The sequence below is a fragment of the Phoxinus phoxinus genome (assembly GCF_949152265.1).
Source record: "Phoxinus phoxinus genome assembly, chromosome: 12".
NCBI classification, from domain to species: Eukaryota; Metazoa; Chordata; class Actinopteri; order Cypriniformes; family Leuciscidae; genus Phoxinus; species Phoxinus phoxinus.
In genome coordinates, this window is record NC_136887.1 from 33,720,992 (window position 1) to 33,742,820 (window position 21,829).

At 35.8% G+C, this 21,829-nt stretch overlaps 4 protein-coding genes across 5 annotated transcripts in view; 2 read left to right on the forward strand and 2 right to left on the reverse strand.

Moving 5' to 3' along the window:
• Positions 1 to 10,551, reverse strand: part of sec24b (SEC24 homolog B, COPII coat complex component) — a 35,205-nt gene extending 24,654 nt beyond the window's left edge. The window contains exons 1-4 of one of the 2 annotated variants that reach the window (XM_079629890.1): positions 10,276 to 10,551; positions 7,982 to 8,587; positions 6,096 to 6,242; positions 2,201 to 2,311 (exon numbers count right to left, since the gene is read on the reverse strand). In XM_079629890.1, the coding sequence (XP_079486016.1) occupies positions 2,201 to 2,311; positions 6,096 to 6,242; positions 7,982 to 8,587; positions 10,276 to 10,381 (970 nt within the window). In that variant the 5' untranslated portion in view covers positions 10,382 to 10,551. The remainder of the gene's footprint in view (positions 1 to 2,200; positions 2,312 to 6,095; positions 6,243 to 7,981; positions 8,588 to 10,275) is intronic. The other variant, XM_079629891.1, reaches the window with a different exon arrangement.
• Positions 1 to 21,829, forward strand: part of srp72 (signal recognition particle 72) — a 253,770-nt gene that overhangs the window by 74,637 nt on the left and 157,304 nt on the right. The gene's annotated exons all lie outside the window — the stretch shown is intronic.
• The window catches only part of arl9 (ADP-ribosylation factor-like 9), a 324,624-nt gene that overhangs the window by 55,255 nt on the left and 247,540 nt on the right, over positions 1 to 21,829 (forward strand). The gene's annotated exons all lie outside the window — the stretch shown is intronic.
• LOC307008071 (LRRN4 C-terminal-like protein) lies at positions 13,691 to 14,553 on the reverse strand (the record flags this gene model as incomplete). Its single annotated transcript, XM_079630634.1, has 1 exon — positions 13,691 to 14,553. One exon carries the CDS (start codon positions 14,551 to 14,553, stop codon positions 13,825 to 13,827), a length of 729 nt encoding a protein of 242 aa, XP_079486760.1. The 3' UTR covers positions 13,691 to 13,824.

Consider the following 21,829-nt stretch of genomic DNA (forward strand, 5'->3'; position numbering starts at 1 on the left):
CATTTCCATTACAGATTTGCGCAAAAATGTTGCGATTTTTTTCTAAATGGCGACAAAAAACGATTGCGAAATGACACAGTTTCCATTAACCGATTTATGCGACTAAAACTTCGTTGTTTTTCCTCTCGCGATAAGTCATTCCAATAATCATGACAACAGACGTTGATAGGTTTATATATATCCCAGCCTCCACACTGGCCATTATTATTACTCGAAGGAGACGTGTGTGTGTTATCCAATCATTAATGGCGAGGAAAGACCGTTATACTGTGAGCTTCTGTGTTTCTCCCTCATTTCTGCTTCGAGGTCTTGATTGTGGCGTTTCTTTGAGGTTTATAATCCAGTATTCCTGTAATTATTTTGTCTTTTATGAATTTAATAAAGTACTCCGTCTCGTATTCTGTCAAAACACACCGCGTAATCTACGTCAGGTGACTGTAAATGCGCAAAAACTGTTTCCAGTGCAGTTTAGCAAAATATTAATTTTTCAAACTGCCTGAAAAACCTCATGCGAGCGTCAACTTTTTTGCGATAAATGGGAGTTTTTGCTAAATTGACGTGTTTCCATCGGGCGTATTCTCAATTTGCGCATTTTGAAGGGTAATGGAAACGCGGCTCATGATGTTTTAGCAGTTTATAGGACTTCTCACACTTGAAATAGTCAATACTGGGTAAAGGGAATCATTAATTTGACGAATGCTGCACACAACCTGCGCTAGTATTGCGCGTCTTCATATTACACATTGCCAACTGTACTATCAAAGCGCTTCTGAATGGACTTTTCAGACTATAAGAGGTAAGAATGAAACGGTCTCTTCTTCACTCCAACTGATGCATTTTCTGTCATCGTTTGACATTTCCACCCTTGAACCTTGAAATGACCCTGTTTATATATATATATATATATATATATATATACACACAGTTCAACGCACGTGAATATGAGGCACACAATTGGCTGTCTGTTGCTAATCATCTAGTCGTTGCATTTTAATACGGCATAGAGAACAGAGCAGGTACTGTTAAAACGCAGCGCTAACCCCGCTTCTAAATTACAAGTTTGAAACACTCCTTTACCCAAAGTTAAACACAAGGTTTATAGTATGATGACTTTTAGTCTGAAAAGCCTGTGTGTGTGCTTTACATAAGTAAAAAGCACTTATCAGCTAACTAAATTTGGCAAAATGTACAGTACAAAATGTGCGCTCAACCGGACTGCCCTTTTCCAATGTGATGAATAAACTAAAAGTGACACCCATGACTTTATTAATTCAATAATTCACCACTATAATCTCTACTAAATGAAAATAGTGTGTGTGTGTGTGTTACTGTGGTATATGATCAAAAAATGTGAAATATTTAAACACCCAGCGATATTAAAAGTTGGGTATACATTCACGTAAAGTGATATATATTATATTGAAAGTTTGACTGATCGCTTGTGTCATTGTAAAATGTAATTATATTGCAGAGCTCTAATCTGCTAAATGCAACATATAAGGCCTGCATTGCAGATATTATACACATTAACATCATGATTTTGTGAAAAATATGAATAATATATATATATAAATTTGACTTGACTTCAATTTTTTCTATAAACTTTTTCTATAAAGTCAAAGGGAGAAGTAAGCACTATGAGAAAATTATTTATGAGATGAATGGTTTTTACAAGTCAGAAACTTGTAATTAGAGTAAGTGTATTATGAATGCACCATTAAACATGCATTTTAATGAGGTCATGTGACAAATGAAGCATATTATGGCTTGAAATATTTATCATTGCATGCATAATTCTAAATAAATAAACAAATGCATATATTTATGAATTGAATAGTATGAATTCATAAATATGAATGAATTGAATAGTATGAAGCAAATACTATGCAGTACGCTAGTAACTTGAGGTAGCTCAGTGAAGGTCATCAGAAAAGCAAGATAAACAAACAAGAATACAGACTTTATGAACGTGTGTATGTTTATGGGAATTGTAGACTTCAAGTGAATGAATAACTTGCAAGAATGCGATATATAAATCAGTTAAAGACAGCAGAAAGTGTGTATATTCGTGTACGTTAATCATTTTAAAAAGGGAAGGACGATGTAGGGATGGAAAAAGACAAATCTGAGATGGAGGGATGAAGGAACAGCTAAAGTGATACAGGGATGTGAGTGGAAGAATGAAAAAGCGAAAGCAGACCTGCTTCCTCATCCTCCTCATCCTCTTCCTCATGGTCAGAACTGGATGAGGAGTGATCGCCCGCGGCCGAGCTAACGGCGTTATTCACCCCACGGTCACCGTACAGCAGTCCTGAAATACAGCAACCATCAGAGACAACACACGGGTTGAGTACAGAAGGAGAGGACGAGGAACTGAGCTGGAGTTCTCCGACCCAAACCTCACACGAGGATGACACTAACATGACCCAAAAACTAGCAGCACGTGATGATGTGATGCAAAGAAAATGCAAAGAAAGAGATGAACGAGTAAGAAAAGCATGTGGAATGATATGATGAACTCTCAAGAAATCAAAAACATCATCACAGAAGCATCAGAAGAGACACAACCTGTCAGGAATGACACAACAACATTGGTCAAATAGACTAAATGGATTAAAAAAAATTAGACAATAACAGTAGCCGACAATGTCACTTTACAGTCCTAATGCAGTTTTTTCGCCAGGATGTAAAATAATATTCTAGCAATTAGAGATGCACCGATTACAATTTTCTAGGCCAATTCCGATTTCCGATTTTTCATTGAGTTTGACCTGCCGATACCGATTACATTTTTTCGAACCACTTTACAGCACACACAAATATTTATTTTTTATTAAATAAAAATATTTACAAAAATATTATATTTATTTATCTTTTCTTTAACCCTTTCACGTGTAAGTTTAAAATATTCTTACCGACCCTTCAAGATTTAATTTTTTCAAGGCGACGGTTATTTTTGAACGTTCCCTTTAATGTTTCCATGGCGACGCGTCACACCGCAGACACAATAACACTGTATGGCAGATGTGTCGCTTTTATTTCGCTTTTACTTTTTTATTCAAAATATTCACAAACTTGCTTACCATGTCATCAACTATCTGATATTCCGATTGTTTGGTGGTTTAAAAACCTTAATAAATAATCTTGATCTATAACGTGAGATGGGCGCCGCAATCCTGTCAGTCGGATTTACTGCACGTGAATTCATCAGTTTCTCCCGAAATAAATGCAAGAAAGTGGCCGGGGAACTGTGAGAAGAATACAGTAAATTTTATAGTTACTTCCACTATGTTTGTCTGATACGAATAACACTTGCGGCAAATTATATTTGAATAGATTGTTATTGCTGCTTCCACAGACATCAGTGTGTATTTTACAAACTCCAAATGTATTGTTTTACTCGTGCTTATGTGTATTTAAATGTCTGAAACCTAAAATAAACATTATGAGGTTGAAAACACTGCATAGTTGTGGCTATGTGATATATGACAGCGCTGAACGTGTCCGACTCTGGCACAGCGCCAGGCAACGCGCGAAAGCAGTTTGAATCTGGCAGTGTTGCGACGTCACTGAACATGCTAAATCTCAGGGGCACAGAAATAAAAACCCCATATATGAGACCGTACCGCTTAAAAGGTTAATCATGCGGCGCCCGAGTGCATTTGACCGGCATAAAATCGGCATATGTCAGACTGACCGGCGATGCCGATCACATGAAAATCGTCCAATTCACCTTTGGCTAAGCCCCGCCCCCCTTAGTTACTGTTGCTACCTCCGACAACCTCATCTGGGCTCTGGTTTGGTATCAACATGGCTTATGCTGTGACGGCTCTTCCTGCTGAAATTTTATCAAACTTTTATAAAGCAGCAAATAAAGTGTCCGATAGAAGTAGGCAAAATGGGCTGCAATATGCGTTCGAAGGCTATATTCAAGACATACCGGAGAAACGCAAGCAACAACAAGGCATCCAAATAGAGGCAAAAGCATAACGGTCACAGTCAAAAAATGAACCACAGCATATCCTAATCGAGACGGAGGCTGTGACTCACAATATCAGGAGAAACACTGTTCATGCAAAGCTGGGTAGGTCTCTATTCACTTCTATAATCGTTATTATTTACAAAGCAAACGGACTACGCGAGTATAAAGTTGTATTTATTAGCAGCGTGTGCTAGCGTATCAACAGGGCAGAGCACCGAAATCATAACAAACCAGCATAAAACTGTCTAACCAGTATAACTTCACAGTAAGGTTAAAAGCTAAATGTATCTTAGAGCAAAAGTGTGCTTGTTGATCCTTGAGGGGTTTCGCTGACTGTGAGGACGTCCACACAGTTTAATCCAAAGACAACACTTGTCAGTATTTAACTTCGGTTTTGGGAAGGGAAAAAAACGGACACCCCCCTCCAACCTCTCTGGGAAACGCGTATCTGTGTTACAAATGCCCCAGGCACAACGTTTAACCATATTTTTTATAAAACGACGACGTAATAGCCTGCCGAGCCCAAAAATATGAGCCGCCTACGTTGAAGTCAATGGAGCGCTGTGAAAAAGTGTCGGATCCTCTGTGGGAGCTCGTTCTTGGCTGCACTATGATTGGTCAATCTACATTCTAGGGCGTGGCTTAGCCAAAGGCGAATTCCGGTCACCAGCCGATCAATCGGTGCATTTCTACTTGCAATATGAGGGCAAGGAAAAGGACTGCACAAAATCGATTATTAAATCGCAAAGGCTGTGATTTAATGAAATACATGCAGTGTGTGTTTCAGAGAGAAGAGCGGCACCGTTCATTTACACGGGCAGCTCATGATCCGGTGTTTAATGTGTTATGAATATTCATTAGCTACTGAATATTCCATTGTATCAACGACTACTGGTAGTCGTATGTATATAGATGAGACTTAGTGACTATTTATTTTTGTTATGTATTATTTCTTGTTTAATTGTAGATCGGTATAGAGTCGGAAGTGACGTATTTTGTTAAAGTGTAGTGTTGTATCTTTGTGTGTTGAAGCTGCTGTGACAATGTCATTTTCTGTAAAGAATCAATAAAGTATCAACAACAACAACAACATGCATTTGGGAACGCAAAGTCTTCCCAAACATGTAATGAGAATTGAATATAAACAGGCGGTCGTCAATAAAAGAAGCTTTAAGTTAAGCTGCAGGTTTATGGCAAAATAAAAGCTTGATGTTTTAACTTTTGAGAATTAAGACATCCATAAATATTAGTATTGTAATTGTACTGTAAAATAAAATTATATTACTTTTCTTAAAAACTATTTTTTATTTTACAGTGAAACATTACAACAATAATTTCTTATTTTGTATAATATTTGTATTAACAATACAGTAATAGCAATAATAATAATAATTATTAATATTTTTATAGTCATATTTAAATTTAGGACAAATTTGCAGCCCAAAAAACCTGGAGCTTTTATTTTTTTCATTTTTAATTGCAATTTTTTATCTGGAAAAATTACAATTAGATTTATTTCCCCAAATCGTGCAGCCCTAGCAAGATGTGGATTTTTTTTTGGTAGTGCTTTATTTTACAGTCCTGTTCCCCATGTACATACTACAGTATGTACTTATTACAGTTATTAAAATAACTAGGTAATAACTAGGTACTAACCCTAAACCTACTCCAAAACCTAACCTTAACCCATAGTTACCTTATATTAACCAGTACTTTCTTAGGTAAGTACACTGTAAGTAAACGTAAATGCACGTACTGTAAAATAGTTTATTCTTTTTTTAAAATAAAATTATGAAAAAATAATAATAATATAAAAATTCTGAATTACAGACAGCTTAATTGATTATCAATAGCCTATACAGTAGTCAACATTTGAAGTAGATCAAAAAAGTCCATCAAAGTTGTCCTAAGACAAGAACGGGTATTGTTGTAATTCATGTATAACTTTGATGAAAGGTTTTGATGCACTTCAAATGTTGACTACTGTAGTTGCAGGTCTAATAATAAACTAAACAAGACATAAAAAAAGCCACAAATAATGTCAAAATACAGCCGACTGCAGGAAATGAAACGGGTAACTGTCAGTTAATGTGTGAAAGTAGAGGTCTCGCACCTGGATGGTGTCGTGGTGAAGAATGCACAGAAGTGCCTGGGGTTCCTGAGGGCGCTCTCGGTTTGTCAGGGCCCTCTGTGGTGGGAGCGGCCCCGCCGTAATGATGGCTCATGGGATTGTGGAGGTTTTGGTTGTAGTGTTGTTGAACTATAAATGCATAGGTTAAAACAATCAATAAAATTGATATGAGCATTAATTCCATTCTTTTGAATGAACATACAGTCAAAGCAAAAATGATTCAGACACCAGATATAATCTTTTTACTAGTGTAGTTAATTTATGTAAGTAAGGATAGTTGGATAATACAGTGACTACCAGTAAAATGTATTAAAATTTGGGACCAAAAATGTTTTTTCTTTAATTGCTAATATGACCTTTTTACACACAGACTGAACGGAATTAAGCAGTGCTTGGTGATTGGTTGAGCTAAACTGGTATTATCTAATTGTGTAGTTAAATTTAACAGCTGACAGATATTCAGCATAATTCATGTGTGAGACAGTCTAACAGAAGGATGGACAAAACCTGTCAAATATCAACTGAGTTCTGCTCATATTTTATTATCATTTTCTGATCTATATCGAATAAACTGTGGTAATGTGAGAAATGGTGTCTGGATACATTTTGGTTTGACCGTTGTTACATTCTATGCGTGTTTGTAATTGTGCTTTTGTTTTTTCCCTCTCTTTTATGTGTTAATCATCATTAGGACAGCTCTTCCGTGTCCAATCTGCAGTCTATAAATCATTTATAGAATACATGTCTATAAATCAGTTTTTATGAATGAACGGCTTGCTCTAACTGTTGCTCTGGTCTTCGTCAACAACACGCGCTTGCACAGCTGGTGAGGTCGATTAACAGCAGATGGAGATTATGCTCGGTAATCTACTGCTTTTCCTGCAGTTCCTGGATGTCAATGTTGAATTTACTGTCGAAATTAAATTTGAACACTGAATTTGTGGAAGCGAAATAAAATGGACCGAAAATTGCCTGTTGAATATTATAGGTTGTATTTTTAAACAGTTTGAATATTTTGGAAGTGAAATATGAAAGGTGATTATTAATTATTATTATTTTTATTAATGAAAATGTGTTTGAACTGTTTTGAATTGAAATATTCACAGCTTAAATATACAACCATGTTGAATTTAAGCCCATAAAAATGCAAGCCCTACAAATACAATGCATTAAAATGCAAGCATGGTTAATGCAATGCATATTTGTTTCAAGTAAGTGCAATTCAACAGGCTTTTTTATTTCAAAAACATTTGGCATTATTTTACTTCCATAATAATGTTTTTATCATCAGCTGGAGAGAAAACAAATCGCTCTGAAAGTGATTCTGATGATATCGTTCCTGTGTCGTTATCGCTATAGTCGTGGCTGTTCTTTAATATTTAGAACGATTTCTAGAACCATTTATTTATCGTTATAGGCTAGTTATCGCTCTTGCTGAACGAGACTGATAACTCTTCATATTTTCTTAACGTGTGATTCAGTAATGTCATTTATCTCTTTTTCATGTTTCCTAACTTTCCTGTTTGCTTGTAGTGATACAGGATTCGTTTAATAGCCTTCAGTTTCAGTTATTATCATCATTATCATCAGTTATTATCTACTGATGAATTCACACACACCTGTGTTTGTACTTTGCAGTGAAACATTTTGTGACTAGTCAGCCAATATTATTTCACACAAGTATTAAAAGGTGAGAAAAGATAATTGCTCTCATTACAGTAGTTTGTTCTGCTCTTAAAGTCGTCTTGTTTCTGCTTGCACTGAATGTTTTTCTGTACCGTGTGTAAATCAAAGCATATGTATGTTTATTTATAAATGTATCTGTACATTAAAGATCGTAACACTGTACATAGTGCATTAGGACCAACCTGCGTTCGATTGGCCATTGACAGTGGCCGTTTGGCTGAGAGGCGGAGCTCCGAATCCCAGGTGAGCTGGTGTGGGCGTGGCCCCGTTCCCTTGAGAACGCTGTTGCAAAGAACTCTGGGTAGGTGGCGGTGGCATTACCGTTGAATCGGGCGGCTGCCCTGCGCCAGTTTGAGAGGATCTCAGCGTGCCGTACTGACTGCTCCCAGGGGCTGATGGGTAAGAAACGATGGGGTACAGCGGGGCGCCGAGGTTGTTGCCACTGGCTGGTGTCACCAAGCTGGGCTGCACCGGCTGAGGTGGGGGTTGACCCTGTGAGGGGTGACTATACGCCTGTCCGTAATACCCGGCTGGCATAGTGTACGGCGCAGTCTGCTGGACATTCGAGGAGGAGTACTGATGTGCAGGTGGCTGCGGTCCTGGTGGTGGCGCTGCGTACAGCGACGGCCCTGAGCTGTTCTGGTAGTAGTTCCCACTATAGCCTGTGCCCGAAACTGGGATTTTTCCAGTCGGAGGAGCGCTGTGTCCCGTCATGGTGGGGTAACCAGTGGGCGGAGCAGAACTATAGCTGGATGCGGGATACATGGCAGGGAACGACTGTCCCGGACCTGTCAAAAACAACAACAACAAAAACATTAATTTGATTTGTGAGATTGCCATGCAAATGATATGCAAATGCACGTTTGTCATTAGACGAATCACAAGTTTTACATGAAATCCAACAGCAGTTGAAACTCGCATCATCCCATATTTGCCTTACAAATAAGTAGAGTGATGGTAATACTGAATGACTACCATATTCTTATATCATTTATTTATCATATTTATACACTGTATTTACATGGTAACAAGGTTAATATAGTTAACTACAACCAGAATAAATAATTGTTAACTGAAATATAATAAAAATGCATTACAAATACATGCAAAAGTCTTATGCATGCATGACACATTAGTATTTTCACACACACACACACACACACACACACACACACACACACACACACACACACACACACAAGAAAAGTTAAGCCATTTATTTATATCTTTTGCTGTAGTGTGTCAGTAGGAAATATCCATTTACATTTCCAAAAATTCATTTTGACATTAATTGTAATAATTCAGTGAGATTTGAGTTTGACAACAGCCGGTATGAACTGATGTCACTCCATCATCGAGTCTGTGATTATATTATACATTATTGGGATTATATTAAACACTATATTTAGTTTGATATAATGCACTACAATAACTAAAACCGAAATAAAATTGAATATACTCTTATTAAAAAAATATATGTAAACCAATATAAAACTCAACAAAAAAAGTACAACATTTTTTACTAAAACTTAAAAAAAAAAAAGATATTCAAATTAATCAATGTATAGACTACTAAATCTACACTGGCTTATAATCCATGATAGTTTAATAGATACTAGTATGATATTAACATGTTCAAAAGACTATTTACACAGATCTTTCTCTAATTTATCACGTCATGTAAAAAAAAAACGCTAAAAATATGCACATTAAAAAATACAAAACATATTGCTATTACTTCATTTTATGCAATTTAACAATAAGAACACAGTCAGATTAAATTAGCATGATGTAAAAATACAGCTCACATTCGTAAAACCACAAAAAGGCATTGGCAAATTACCGTTATGACTAATTAAGATATTACATGAAAACTGTTTGATTGTTGGGAATATTTAATCAATATTTATCACACGTTTATATTCTGCGAGCTTAATTTACCACAAATATAAGACATCTGATTAAGACAATGACATATGTTCAGACCAACCACATGACAATCTCTTAAGAGATTAATTAATAATCCGGACTTTAAAGATTTTTAAAACGAGAGAAAGAACTAACGTTACTAAGCTATCTGAACTAAACTAGCCGCTAACGGGCTATGGACAGGAGATGACAACAAACTGACTGACTGAAATTAATATTCAATAAACCATACCGACAGCTGCTATATGACTTTAATGACAGGTACAGAAAATATTATTCTATTGTGATCTGTAGAGGTCGATGTCTCTCCACCTCAAAGACGGAGATGACAAGTGCTTTAGCTTGGCCTCAATCTCAGGCCTTTAGCTTGCTAACTTATCTTAGCTTTTTTAAGTGGATTTGAATGTGATTTTAGCATTTTAGCACGTACGTTTAGCCATTAGCGTCTTAGCCTTACACTTAGACAGCCTGTTATCTCAGCTTTTGAATGTGATATTCGCGTTAGCTTTAGCATGTTAGCTCAAGTGGTTTCGGTTTAATCCCGTACCGTTCTGACAGGACGCCGCTGCCGCTGCTCCGCCTCCGTTTTGTGTAGAATTCATGCCGTAATTATTCACGGACGAGTTTGGATTTGTGTGTCCCTGTGTGGACATCTCTATCCGAGCGGTTAAGGATCCCCGATTAAATAAAAAATAAACGCCGCTGTCACCAGTTGTGGGTCTCCATCGACCTGCCCACAGCTGAGCGAGGGTCTGTCAGACTAACGGTGATGATGATGATCACGGGCCGCAGAATCCAGAGATCAACAGCGGCATCACTGACTGCCCTTCAAAATAAAAGTCTTAAAATAAAGCTGATTTTCCTTCTTCTTCAAAATAAATAAAATAAAATAAAATAAAATTAAATTAAATTAAATTAAATTTAAAAAATCCGTAAAATAAAATAATGTTAAATTAAATGAATGAATCAGTTAATTAATTAATGAAGGGGCGGGGGGCGGAGAGAGAAATAAAAAGAGAAAGATGCATTTTACTACATTTATAGAACGAGTACAGGCTTGTTTAATCTTGAGGGAATTTACCCATCTTTACTCTCTGGACAGATGTGTAGATGATCTTTCAGTGGCGTGAACTCTTAACTAACATTTTTTTTCACATTTATTTATGTATAGCGCTTTATGCCCCTATATCCTCTATGTTTATGCCACGGGGCTGAAGAATGCTTGCGTCTGATTGGATGAGGAACGTTCTAAGGGCTAAAGTAGTTCCAGGCAGGTCTTGACAGCATCACATGCCCATATCACTCCGCCAAATGATTTCAGGTAGCCTACTACTTTACTTCAAAGGACCCTACAGCCGACAACAGCAAAATAACCAAAACCCAAAACGCACAGACTCAGGTAATTCACACAAGCCTCTGTTACTAGCTCTAAAATTACATTTTGAAATTAGTAAGCGTGGAATGAAATTATTCCTATTCACAAAAGCGTTTTAAGGACAGAAATTTGACAAATGTCTTGAAATACAACATCTGAATGTCTTGAGGTGTGGTAACTAAAATTATTTGACATGTTGACGATTTAACGTTGATTCAGGTTAGTTGCAAGTTCATCGATTATGAAACTAATAGCTGTAAATCAGCTCTACCGAAGACAATGTCATTATTCAGCTCAGCTTCAGAGTTTTTGTGTCAAAATTAACACAATTTAATTAGGGTTTTGTTTTGTGACAAAATATGAATACCTACACCATACAATTCATTCCCTTATGTGTCTAATTCAAGTCATATTTGTCATGCTTAAGCTGAAACATGTGGGGTTCATTACACTATTGATCTTTACATCAGACTACCATATTTTACCAGGTGTTTCTTTCCATTAAATAGACATCCTGATAGAAGGCATGGTGAAAAATTTGCACTTCACTCTGAATCTGAAACATTTTTGCTTATTTGGGTTCATAGGTAAGGTATTTCCTAATGTAGTATTTATCACATGACTTCCGAGTAATAAATACCACTACCTTTTGCCAAGAACACCACACTCTCTGTCTGTGCTGGAGGCAAATATCTGCCTGGCACTCTCTTTATATAACAGCAATAAACTGAGATTAGTAGGTTGCAAAGGGAAGGAGTGATTGACAAAGCTGGATGGAAAATAACCGGCTCTGAATATGTTACATGTACTTGATTCAACATTGCTCAATGAAGCCATTGCATCGGACTACAGCAATTTCCTTCCATGTTACCACACTTTACACACACACATATTTATATATATATATATATATATATATATATATATATATATATCTAGAGACAGTATGACACAGCCACTTCTTCAATTTGGGTAACACCAATTTTCTAGATAGGCATATGCATGCATGCATGTATGAATGAATAAACAACAAGCTCATATGCAATTAAAATAGCTTTATTGAAACACTGTCAATAGTTAAAAACATCAATAATTTTAAAATAGCTGTACAACAGATACTTTATTAAAACCCGGTCTAGCTTAATGAAGCGCCAGGCTTCCTAAGAACCATTAGTAGTGTTAAAGTCGTCGTGAAATGGTCATCAAAACAGATTACTTCCATAATTTTATGTATTTTGAGTGAAAATTTATATTTAATGATGAGGAAAAATAAAAAATCTAATTGATTTTGTCCACCAGGAACACATTTTTTAATTATGTTATAAAAGTGAGTGTTTAATGAGTGGAATGTGAATGCATTTAATTTGAAAGGGGAAAGTGAAGTAATTATTTTTTTTTATGAGAGATTTATACCTATGCAAATTCCTTTTTGAATAAATGCACTTATGAATCAATCACAATAAGGCCATAAATGTGAATTATGGAAGTAAAGGGACGGTTTAGATTCCATGTTGATTTTACATTATTCAAACCAATCACAATCTCACAATAACAATCATTCAGAACCAATCACAGCAGTTTAGTTGTGAACAGCGAGCACTATTTTCAGTCAGATGCACAATAGCATTATACACTTCCGGTCAAACGTTTGGAAAAATTACGCATTTTTATTGTTATTAAAAGAACTCTCTTCTGCTCACCAAGGCTGCATTTATTTGATAAAAAATACAGTGTAATATTGCTAAATATTATTACAATTTAAAAGAGCAGTTTTCTATGTGATTATATAGTAAAGTGTAATTTATTCCTGTGATCAAACCTGAATTTTCAGCATCAGTATTTAGTGTCACATGATCCTTCAGAAATCAGTATAATATGATGATTTGATGCTCAAGAAACATTTATGATTATTGTTATCAATATTCAAAACAGTTGTGCGGTTTAATATTTTTGTGGAAACCGCGATTCATTTATTTTCAGGATTCCTTGATGGAAAAGAACAGCATTTATTTGAAATTTAAATCTTTTATAACATTATAAATGTCTTTACTGTCCCTTTTAATTAATTTAATGCATCCTTGATGGATAAAAATATGATTTTCTTTCAACAAAACAATCTTACCGACCTCAGATCCTTCAGAAATCACTCTAATATGATGATTTGATGCTCAAGAAACATTTATGATTATTATCAATATTGAAAACTGTTGTGCTGCTTCATATTTTTGTGTAAACCATGATACACTACCATTTAAAAGTTTAAGGGTAAAAAAAAAGACATTAAATTGATCAAAAGTGACAGTAAAGACATTTATAATGATACAAAAGATAATCTTTCATATAAATGCTGTTCTTTTGAACTTTCTATTCATCAAAGAATCTGAAAATGTTTCCAACATTGATAATAACAACAAGAACCATTATTAATAATTGAGCACCAATATTAGAGTGATTTCTGACGGATCATGTGACACAGAGACTGGAGTAATGATGCTGAAAATTCAGTTTTGATCACAGGAATAAAAATAAAAATACAGAAAACAGTTATTTTAGATTGTAATAATATTTCAGATTTTTTTTTTTTTTTTTGATCAAATAAATGCAGCCTTGGTGAGCAGAAGAGACGTCTTTCAAATCTGAATTATTCCAAACTTTTGACTTGTAAAACTCAGTGTCTTTGCAGCTTGTTTCTTCGCTTTTGAAATGTTTGTTTGCTGCTGATCACAGCGCTCCATCATTGGTGTATGAAGGATTGCCGAGGCCTTCCGCTTCTCCCATCCCGCTCTTCCGACACGTCCTTCGCTTCCATAACACGACAGCGAGCACTGACATCAGCATCAGGAACCCGACAGATCCCGCGATGATCCCGGCGCTCAGAGACACTCGGTCCGGCTGCGGGGGATCGTATCGGGTACAGGACTTCTCGCTGAGCCCTGCTTGATTCCCGGCCGCCACACACACCGTCTCCCCAACTTTCATCCCAGGTATGACTCCATTCCTTAGATATTCTCCGAAAATATGCGGCGTTATCCTGCCTTTCATAGTGACTTCATAATAGGTGACGTTGGAGCGAGGAGCGCACCAATACACAACCACTTCCCCGGAGCCGTCCAGCTTCATCTCACGAAGTTTCGGGGGCTCGGGTCTTTCCTCCGGACCCGTCAGCCCAGGACACAGGCAGCCCGTGAGCGCTGAAATCTTCTCGCATGGGGTCGTTTGAACCACACAGGGGTCGTAATCACAAGGTCGGGGTATCACCCGAGAGGTCGTGACCCCGGGCGACTGGGGCGCGTGCGTCGTCTTCGAGATGTCTTCGTCGTAGTCGTCCTCGACTTCGATAATGCGAACGCGTGTGAGAGGAGGCTGGAGCAATGACGGACTGACAGATGTGGAGCGAACACACTCCATCACGCAGAGGAGGACGAACGTGACCTTTGACCCCAGCAACATCTCGAACCTGCAACAAATTAAGGTACAATTACTGTAATGTTCATTTTGAGATGCTCCATTCGTTCATATTCTTAAACAGGACACATGAACGAATTAAAGAACATGAAATATCTTAGTACTGTACATGTTCTTGCGCCTCTTTTATGAAAGCACTTTTCAGAAAGAATGTTTGAATTGAATTTGACTACAAGTATGGTGTTGTTTTTTCGAAAAACTTGTTTTAAGCATTTTTTTTTTTTTAAAGTGAGTTTATGCTCACAAAAAATACACACACACACACATGTATATATATATATGTATGTATGTATATATATATTGTATATGTATATCAATGTTCTAGTGTGATGATTTTATTTATGCTTGTTATATAAACAAAGTTAGTTTATGCTCACACATCACACACACACACACACACACACACACACATATATATATCAATGCTCTAGTGTGATGATTTTATTTATGCTTGTTTATATATTTAACAATATACCCCATTGTCAAATATATAAACAAGCATAAATAAAAAATAGTGAGATAGTGAATAGGGAAAAACTAAAAGTTTACATATATATAGGTAACATTTTTGTTTATATATTTGACAATGGGATAACACAATTGTAAAACTAAATTCTAGATATTTTCTCTGAAAACATTTCTTATTACTTTACATAATTTGTCTTTTCTTAAAGTTTTCTTTTTGAAGGATGTCGGTATTTTTAAGGAAATACAAATTCAAATGGGTTGTGTGTAGAGGTCGACCGATTCATCGGTTTTGCCGATATATCGGTGCCGATAGTTGATTGGTAGAACTATCGTTATCGGCAAAAATCCACACCGATAGTTTTTCCGGGTTGCGTCCGTTGCTGGAGCGGCTGAGAAGCGTGCGCAATCTTTACACAGTACGAGCGCGCTGAGAAGAGACTGCTGGCATTATACAGAGCGAGAGCGGCCTCTAGAGGACAAATAACAAACTATTACTGCCTGAGTTGTTTACGTTAACACGTGAGGCAGCACGGAGATTACAAGCTGCGCGGAGAGCGCTGACACTTCAGATGCGCATTTAAAACACAGACAGGGAAACGGTATGAATGCAGAACACTAAAGTACATATTGCCATATCATTATAAAGTAATTCATTTGTTGACTAGATGCTGCATTCGCAGAGAAAGAACAGAAGTATGTTTGCCGTCGAGTCTGAGAGGAATAACATTAGTAACGGCTACCTCAAGCGATTAAAGCAATGTGACAAAAACACACGGAAACCTGACCCAAATGTTTTATGTCGCAATTGTTACCATCTATTTCCATTAGTTTATATCCAGCTGGTCACTTTTATGCATTCATTAGCCGGCGAAGTTGCATATTTAAAGCTAGTGACGTGATTGTTTTCTCAACATTGATATCAGAAACGCAATCGATTTCAGTACTTTTTTATCACTACAATACATATTGTTATTTTGTTTAGATATCACGTGTTCTAAAATCTAAGCAGATAAAGTGAGAGACTGTAGCCTACATGTAATATGGTCTACATTTATGTAATTTTAATGCTCTGCAGCTTTGCAGATATTTAAATATGGCCATCTTTAAACATGATTCATATGAATGGTAACACTTTACATTACAATTAGATTACAATTTTAGCATTAACTATAAGGTTAATAAATGTTGAAATCATTCATTGTTAGTTTGTTAATTTCAACATTTACTTACATTTTAAATTGAGTTTAAATTGGTATTTTATCTGTAATTACCTTAGTTAATGCTACTATGAACTAACATGAATGATCAAGGTACAATTGTATTGCTCAAATATTATTACATGCAGTAAAAACGTATATTGCATAATGCAAATAGATAATGAAAGCTAGCAAATACATCCTTGTTAACAAATGGGACTTGCAAAGTGTTACCTATAAATGTACATAGGCTGTGTTTCTAGGTTATAGCTAAACCTATTTGACCTGTAATATTTAAATGTTTAAATTATTTTCTTTAGAGTTCGTTCTGTACAACTTCTCATTTTAATATATTCATATTTATATATTTATTTCATTTAGCACATTTCAGTTTAGCACTGTTTTACTTGGAGTGTTATGTTTTTTTTAAATCCCAGTACCCATTAAAAAAAATATCGGTTGAATAATTGGTTATCGGCATGTACAGTCAAACCTAAATATCGGTATCGGTAAAATCCACTATCGGTCGACCTCTAGTTGTGTGTGTGTGTGTCAGTGTTATATATTATATTTATGTTTATTTTTCAGTATTTTTATTAGTAATTTTACTAATTATTTTATTATTATTTGTTTTTTGAATGTCTATATAGTTAGTATTATTAATTTTTATTTCAGTTTTACCTTTAGTTATTTTAGTAGTACATCAAGCTAAACTAAAAGAAAACGAGAAATGTTGCTTAGCTGAAATAAAATGTTTAATTCATTTAACATTTATTTAATTTCAAGTAACAAAAATGTTTTTATGATATTTTATGGTTTTAGATTTGGTTAGCTATACTTGCCCAATTGCAATGATGTTCACATGAACTGTTTCCACCCACTTTACAACAATCTCTCTCAGTAAACAAACAGCCTGAATGATCCTTCTGGACAGAATTAAAGTCAGGGTGTATTTTTAACACAGGACACACACTGCGCTGCTCACACACACACATCGCAACAGAACGAGCCGCCTGCCAGTTACTGTGGGAACCTGCTAAAGCCATACGGGGAAGAGAAGCGCTGCTGATGCCAGCTGCCGGAAAACAATGCACAATTTAAAACTTATTGCTGCTGCTTTACTAAGTGACCTGACTAACAATTTTAACCCGGTGACTGACAGAGCAGCGAATAAACCCACAGGCTGAGGCTGAAGGGAGGGACCCAAGCCAAATTATGACTCTTATGACTAAGCAACATGTACCCTAGCATAACAACGTGCTAAAAAACTAATTTCATCTTAGCATCACACTGACAATCACCTAAATATGCATAAATATTTAGATATCATTATAGTTATTACAAATACATTATAGTTAACTAAAACTAACACCATAAAAACAACATTTTTGTTACTTGTAATAACATTTTTAGTGCTGTCAAATCGATTAATCACACATAACATACAAGTTTGTAAAGGTGTGTGTGTATATATATATATATAACTGTACATACACATATATTTACAAAGTTTTATGTTAGATGCGATTCATCGATTTGACAGCACTAAAAATGACTAAAAATAATATATATATATAGTAGTATTTCAATGATACTAAAATAACATTGGTTATTTTTACTGAAATAATGAAATAATGACATAAAATAATCAAAATAACATTCTAAAACTTCTTATAAATAAATTACGATATATTAATTTAGAATTATGCTATATTTATTCCATCATTTACAGAAGTCACAATTCAGTGTTTGGATGGAAACTGGTTTCCATGGTGAAAAACACACTATTAACGTTCATATTACTATAATGAATGAAATATACTTTATTGTCCCTGATAGGGAAATTTGTAATGGACTCCATAGCCAGCATTTCGCCAAAACCTGATAGCCTACATTTAAAAAATCACATAAAATATACACATAAAAATAAATAAACTTAATGTATTAAAATATTCATAATTTTTTTTTTTTTTTTTTTACTTTTTTTTTTTTGATACTTCTGATCATCATGGCTGTAACCAGTAAAAGCTCAGTAAAAAGCACTGGCGTACCTGTGTGTCTGAATGGTTTCTGCTCACGTCTTCTCTCCAGCAGCCTTCTGGTGTATTTTCTCTCGGTCTAACGCATTCTTCTCCTTCACCTTCCCTTTTTTCTTTCTTCTGAAGTCCCTCCCTCTGTACACCCCCTCACCCGTCTGCCGTCCTCCCACCATCCCGCTTTCTTCTTGCGACATTTCCATCTAGCTTCGTTCATTTTCTCTCCAGGACTCTCTCTTCTTCATATCCTCCCCCTCATCACGTCTCTCTCGCTCTCTCTCTCTCTCGCCCTTCTTTTCAAGTTTGTTTGTGAGTCCCACTGAGTTTTGTGCTGCCCTGCATGTTAATTTCTCCAGCAGAAGCAACAGGAGACGTGCTGGAACTCATCTGGTTGTCCCGTCCTGTGTGTGTATGTGTGCAGGCATGTGCAAATGTAGCTTTTAAAGGGTTAGTTCACCCAAAAAATGAAAACTCTGTCAGTAATTACTCTCCCTCATGTTGTTCAACCCCGTAAGACTTTCCTTCATCTTCGGGACACAAATGAAGATATTTGTGATTAAATCTGAGAGTCGTCTCACTCCTCCATAGGCTTCTATTGTGATCGAAACTTGCCGGGTCAGAAAGTTAGTAAAGACATCGTTAAAATAGTCCGAGTGACTACAGCGGCTCAACCTTAAGTTTATCAAGCGACGAGAATACTTTTTGTGTGCAAAAAAACAACAAAAATAAGGACTTTATTCAACTCTTGATGTTCTTCTGTGTGTGTCTCTGAGTGAGTTCACGTAGTGTAACAGCGCAGCGCTTCTGGGTTGTACATCAGAACGGAGGCTCGCTATTGGCCAGCATCACATACATGACCAGCGTCGGCCAATAGTGAGCCTACGTTCTGATTCAGAGACACACACAGAAGAACATCAAGAGTTGAATAAAGTCCTTATTTTTGTTGTTTTTTTGCACACAAAAAGTATTCTCGTCGCTTGATAAACTTAAGGTTGAGTTTCCATCCACACGCTTTTATCCGAATTAAGTGATATCGAATGAAAAATGCCTTATGGAAACAGTAAAATTCGATTGAATTTCATGAATATCGACAAATGAAATGCGTTCGGTCTCATCGGATTGTATCTTGATCGATATACGGCTTATGCGATAAACGCCGATGGAAACGTTATTTGCCGAATAAATAATGAATTGCATTTTGTCTAGCAAAACTTTGTTCGCAAATGTTGGCTTGAATGTTGTGCGATTCAGTGCGAAAATGAACGGAAACACCTTAAAATGCCAGCTTTATTCGGGTGAGTTTTTTTCACTGAACTTCAGATAATTCGATTGACAAGTGGATGGAAACTTAGCTACTGTAGTCACTTGGACTCTTTAAACGATGTCTTTACTAACTTTCTGGGCCGGCAAGTTTCAATTACAACAGAAGCCTATGGAGGAGTGAGACAGCGCTCAGATTTAATCACAAATATCTTCATTTGTGTCCTGAAGATGAACGAAAGTCTTGCGGGGTTGAACAACATGAGGGAGAGTCATTACTGACAGATTTTTTAATATTTGGGTGAACTAACCCTATAAAGGAGTTGTTCATCCAGTTTTCATATGCACAACAACAGTAAATGTTGACCGTGACTGTCAAGCTCTGAAAAGGACTAAAAAGTAGACCATAAACCACGATATATCGGCCACCGTATCGGTATCGGCCGATATATGCTCATTTTTTAATGTTATCGTTATCGGCCCAATAAGAAAATGTGGCCGATATTTTAATAAAGCTGATAAATAATGGATTATTTCCTTTAGCCGAGTCAATTGAATTTGCCATGATGGTTTTAAATGGCTTGAAATCACTTCAAAAAGGAAAACACATTTGCAGTTTCATAAACAGTATAATTGTGTTTTAATGTTGAGACTTTTATTTTTGTAATCAGGCTCTCAAAAATTATATAAAAATGTGGAGTTAAATTTATCGGCCAATATATTAGTTATCGGCTTTCAAATATAAAGAATAATCGGTTATCGGTATTGGCCAAACTGATGCATCCCTAAATGCCACATGTTGTTCGTGTTTTTTTTAGGTCATTGTTTTATGAGTGTTTGTTTGCTGAAAACTTTTGCTTGTGCTGTGGAAGATTGGCTTAATTTGAGACATCTATGTGTAAGTGTTTCGGTAGTTTTAGTGCATTTTGAATGTGAAATGAACTTAAGTTAAGTGTTGGTAGGAGAGTTTTGAAAAACTGATCTTAGTATTGAGAAATGTGTCCTAGCAACAAAAAAAAGTGTTTATTATACATATTATAATAACATAATATGGGTTTTGAAACGCATGAGAGTACATACTGACTAAAAGAAGTTTATTTTTGGTTGAACTGTTCCTTTAAAAAGCCCTTTTTTATTCCAAAAGCTGCAATGAACAAAGTCTCAGCTCATTATTTGCTCCGTTACACATTCCTCTCCTCTACATAATTGTATGTGTCCAGCAGAGCATGATCCATGACACAGAGAGAGAGAGAAAACAAGATGGCTGATATTAATTTCTATTGACCCCCATTGTTGTGTTTTCCAGGAGGAGGGGAAGAGGAAACATGTCCTTATATGGTCATGTGTGTATAAGAGCAACGAGACTTGTTCACTGTTCAGCGGATACCTTTACTAAGAGTAAGAGCCGAATACACACACACACACACACACACACACACACACACACACACACACACACACTCAAGTGAATCTCACGACAGAAGGACACATTTAAAGTCAAATTTCACCCCAAAATCAAAAGAAGTAAGCGATTAGGTAACACTTTACAATAAGGTCTCATTTGTTAATGTTACTTCATGCATTAGTTAACATGAACTAACCATGAGCAATGTAATTTTACAGCAGTTATTAACCTTTTTTTAATGTTAGTTAATAAAAATACAGTTGTTCATGTCAGTTCATAGTGCAATAACTAATATAAACCAATTTTGATTTAAAAATGTAATAGTAAATGTAGAACGTTAACTAAGATTTTCTTTAGTTTGACATTTTTCGGCACATATTCCCACCAAATTCTCCTTACTATAATAATAATTACCAAAAATAATAGTAAAAACTTGCATTCTCATTACTTTAATGTGAATTGTAATGTGATTTCTAATGTAAATGTATATATTATTATCCTTTAAATGAATTATATTATATTATATTATTTTAATATTAGTTTGTTCATAATCACATCATTTAAAAATATATATATTTATACAGTATGGGAGTCTTTAGCTTATGCATATTCAATTATTACAGAATATATTTTACATTTACATTTTAAAAAAAACATTTTTTTATGAATCTAATAAGATTCTCCCTTAAAAAAATGACAAATCTCAAAAGTAAACAGTAAAAAGTATTGTCGGTTTTGCCAGGCTTTTCCCCAGGCTTGTGATGGTGTCGTTCTAGAGATGAGATTGAGATTGTCGGTTCTCCTCTACGCCCACATCCTGACTCAGAAACATCTCGCAGACCGCGACATGAATCACACTATCATGGTGAAAAAATCTGTGTCAGGCATGCACGGTC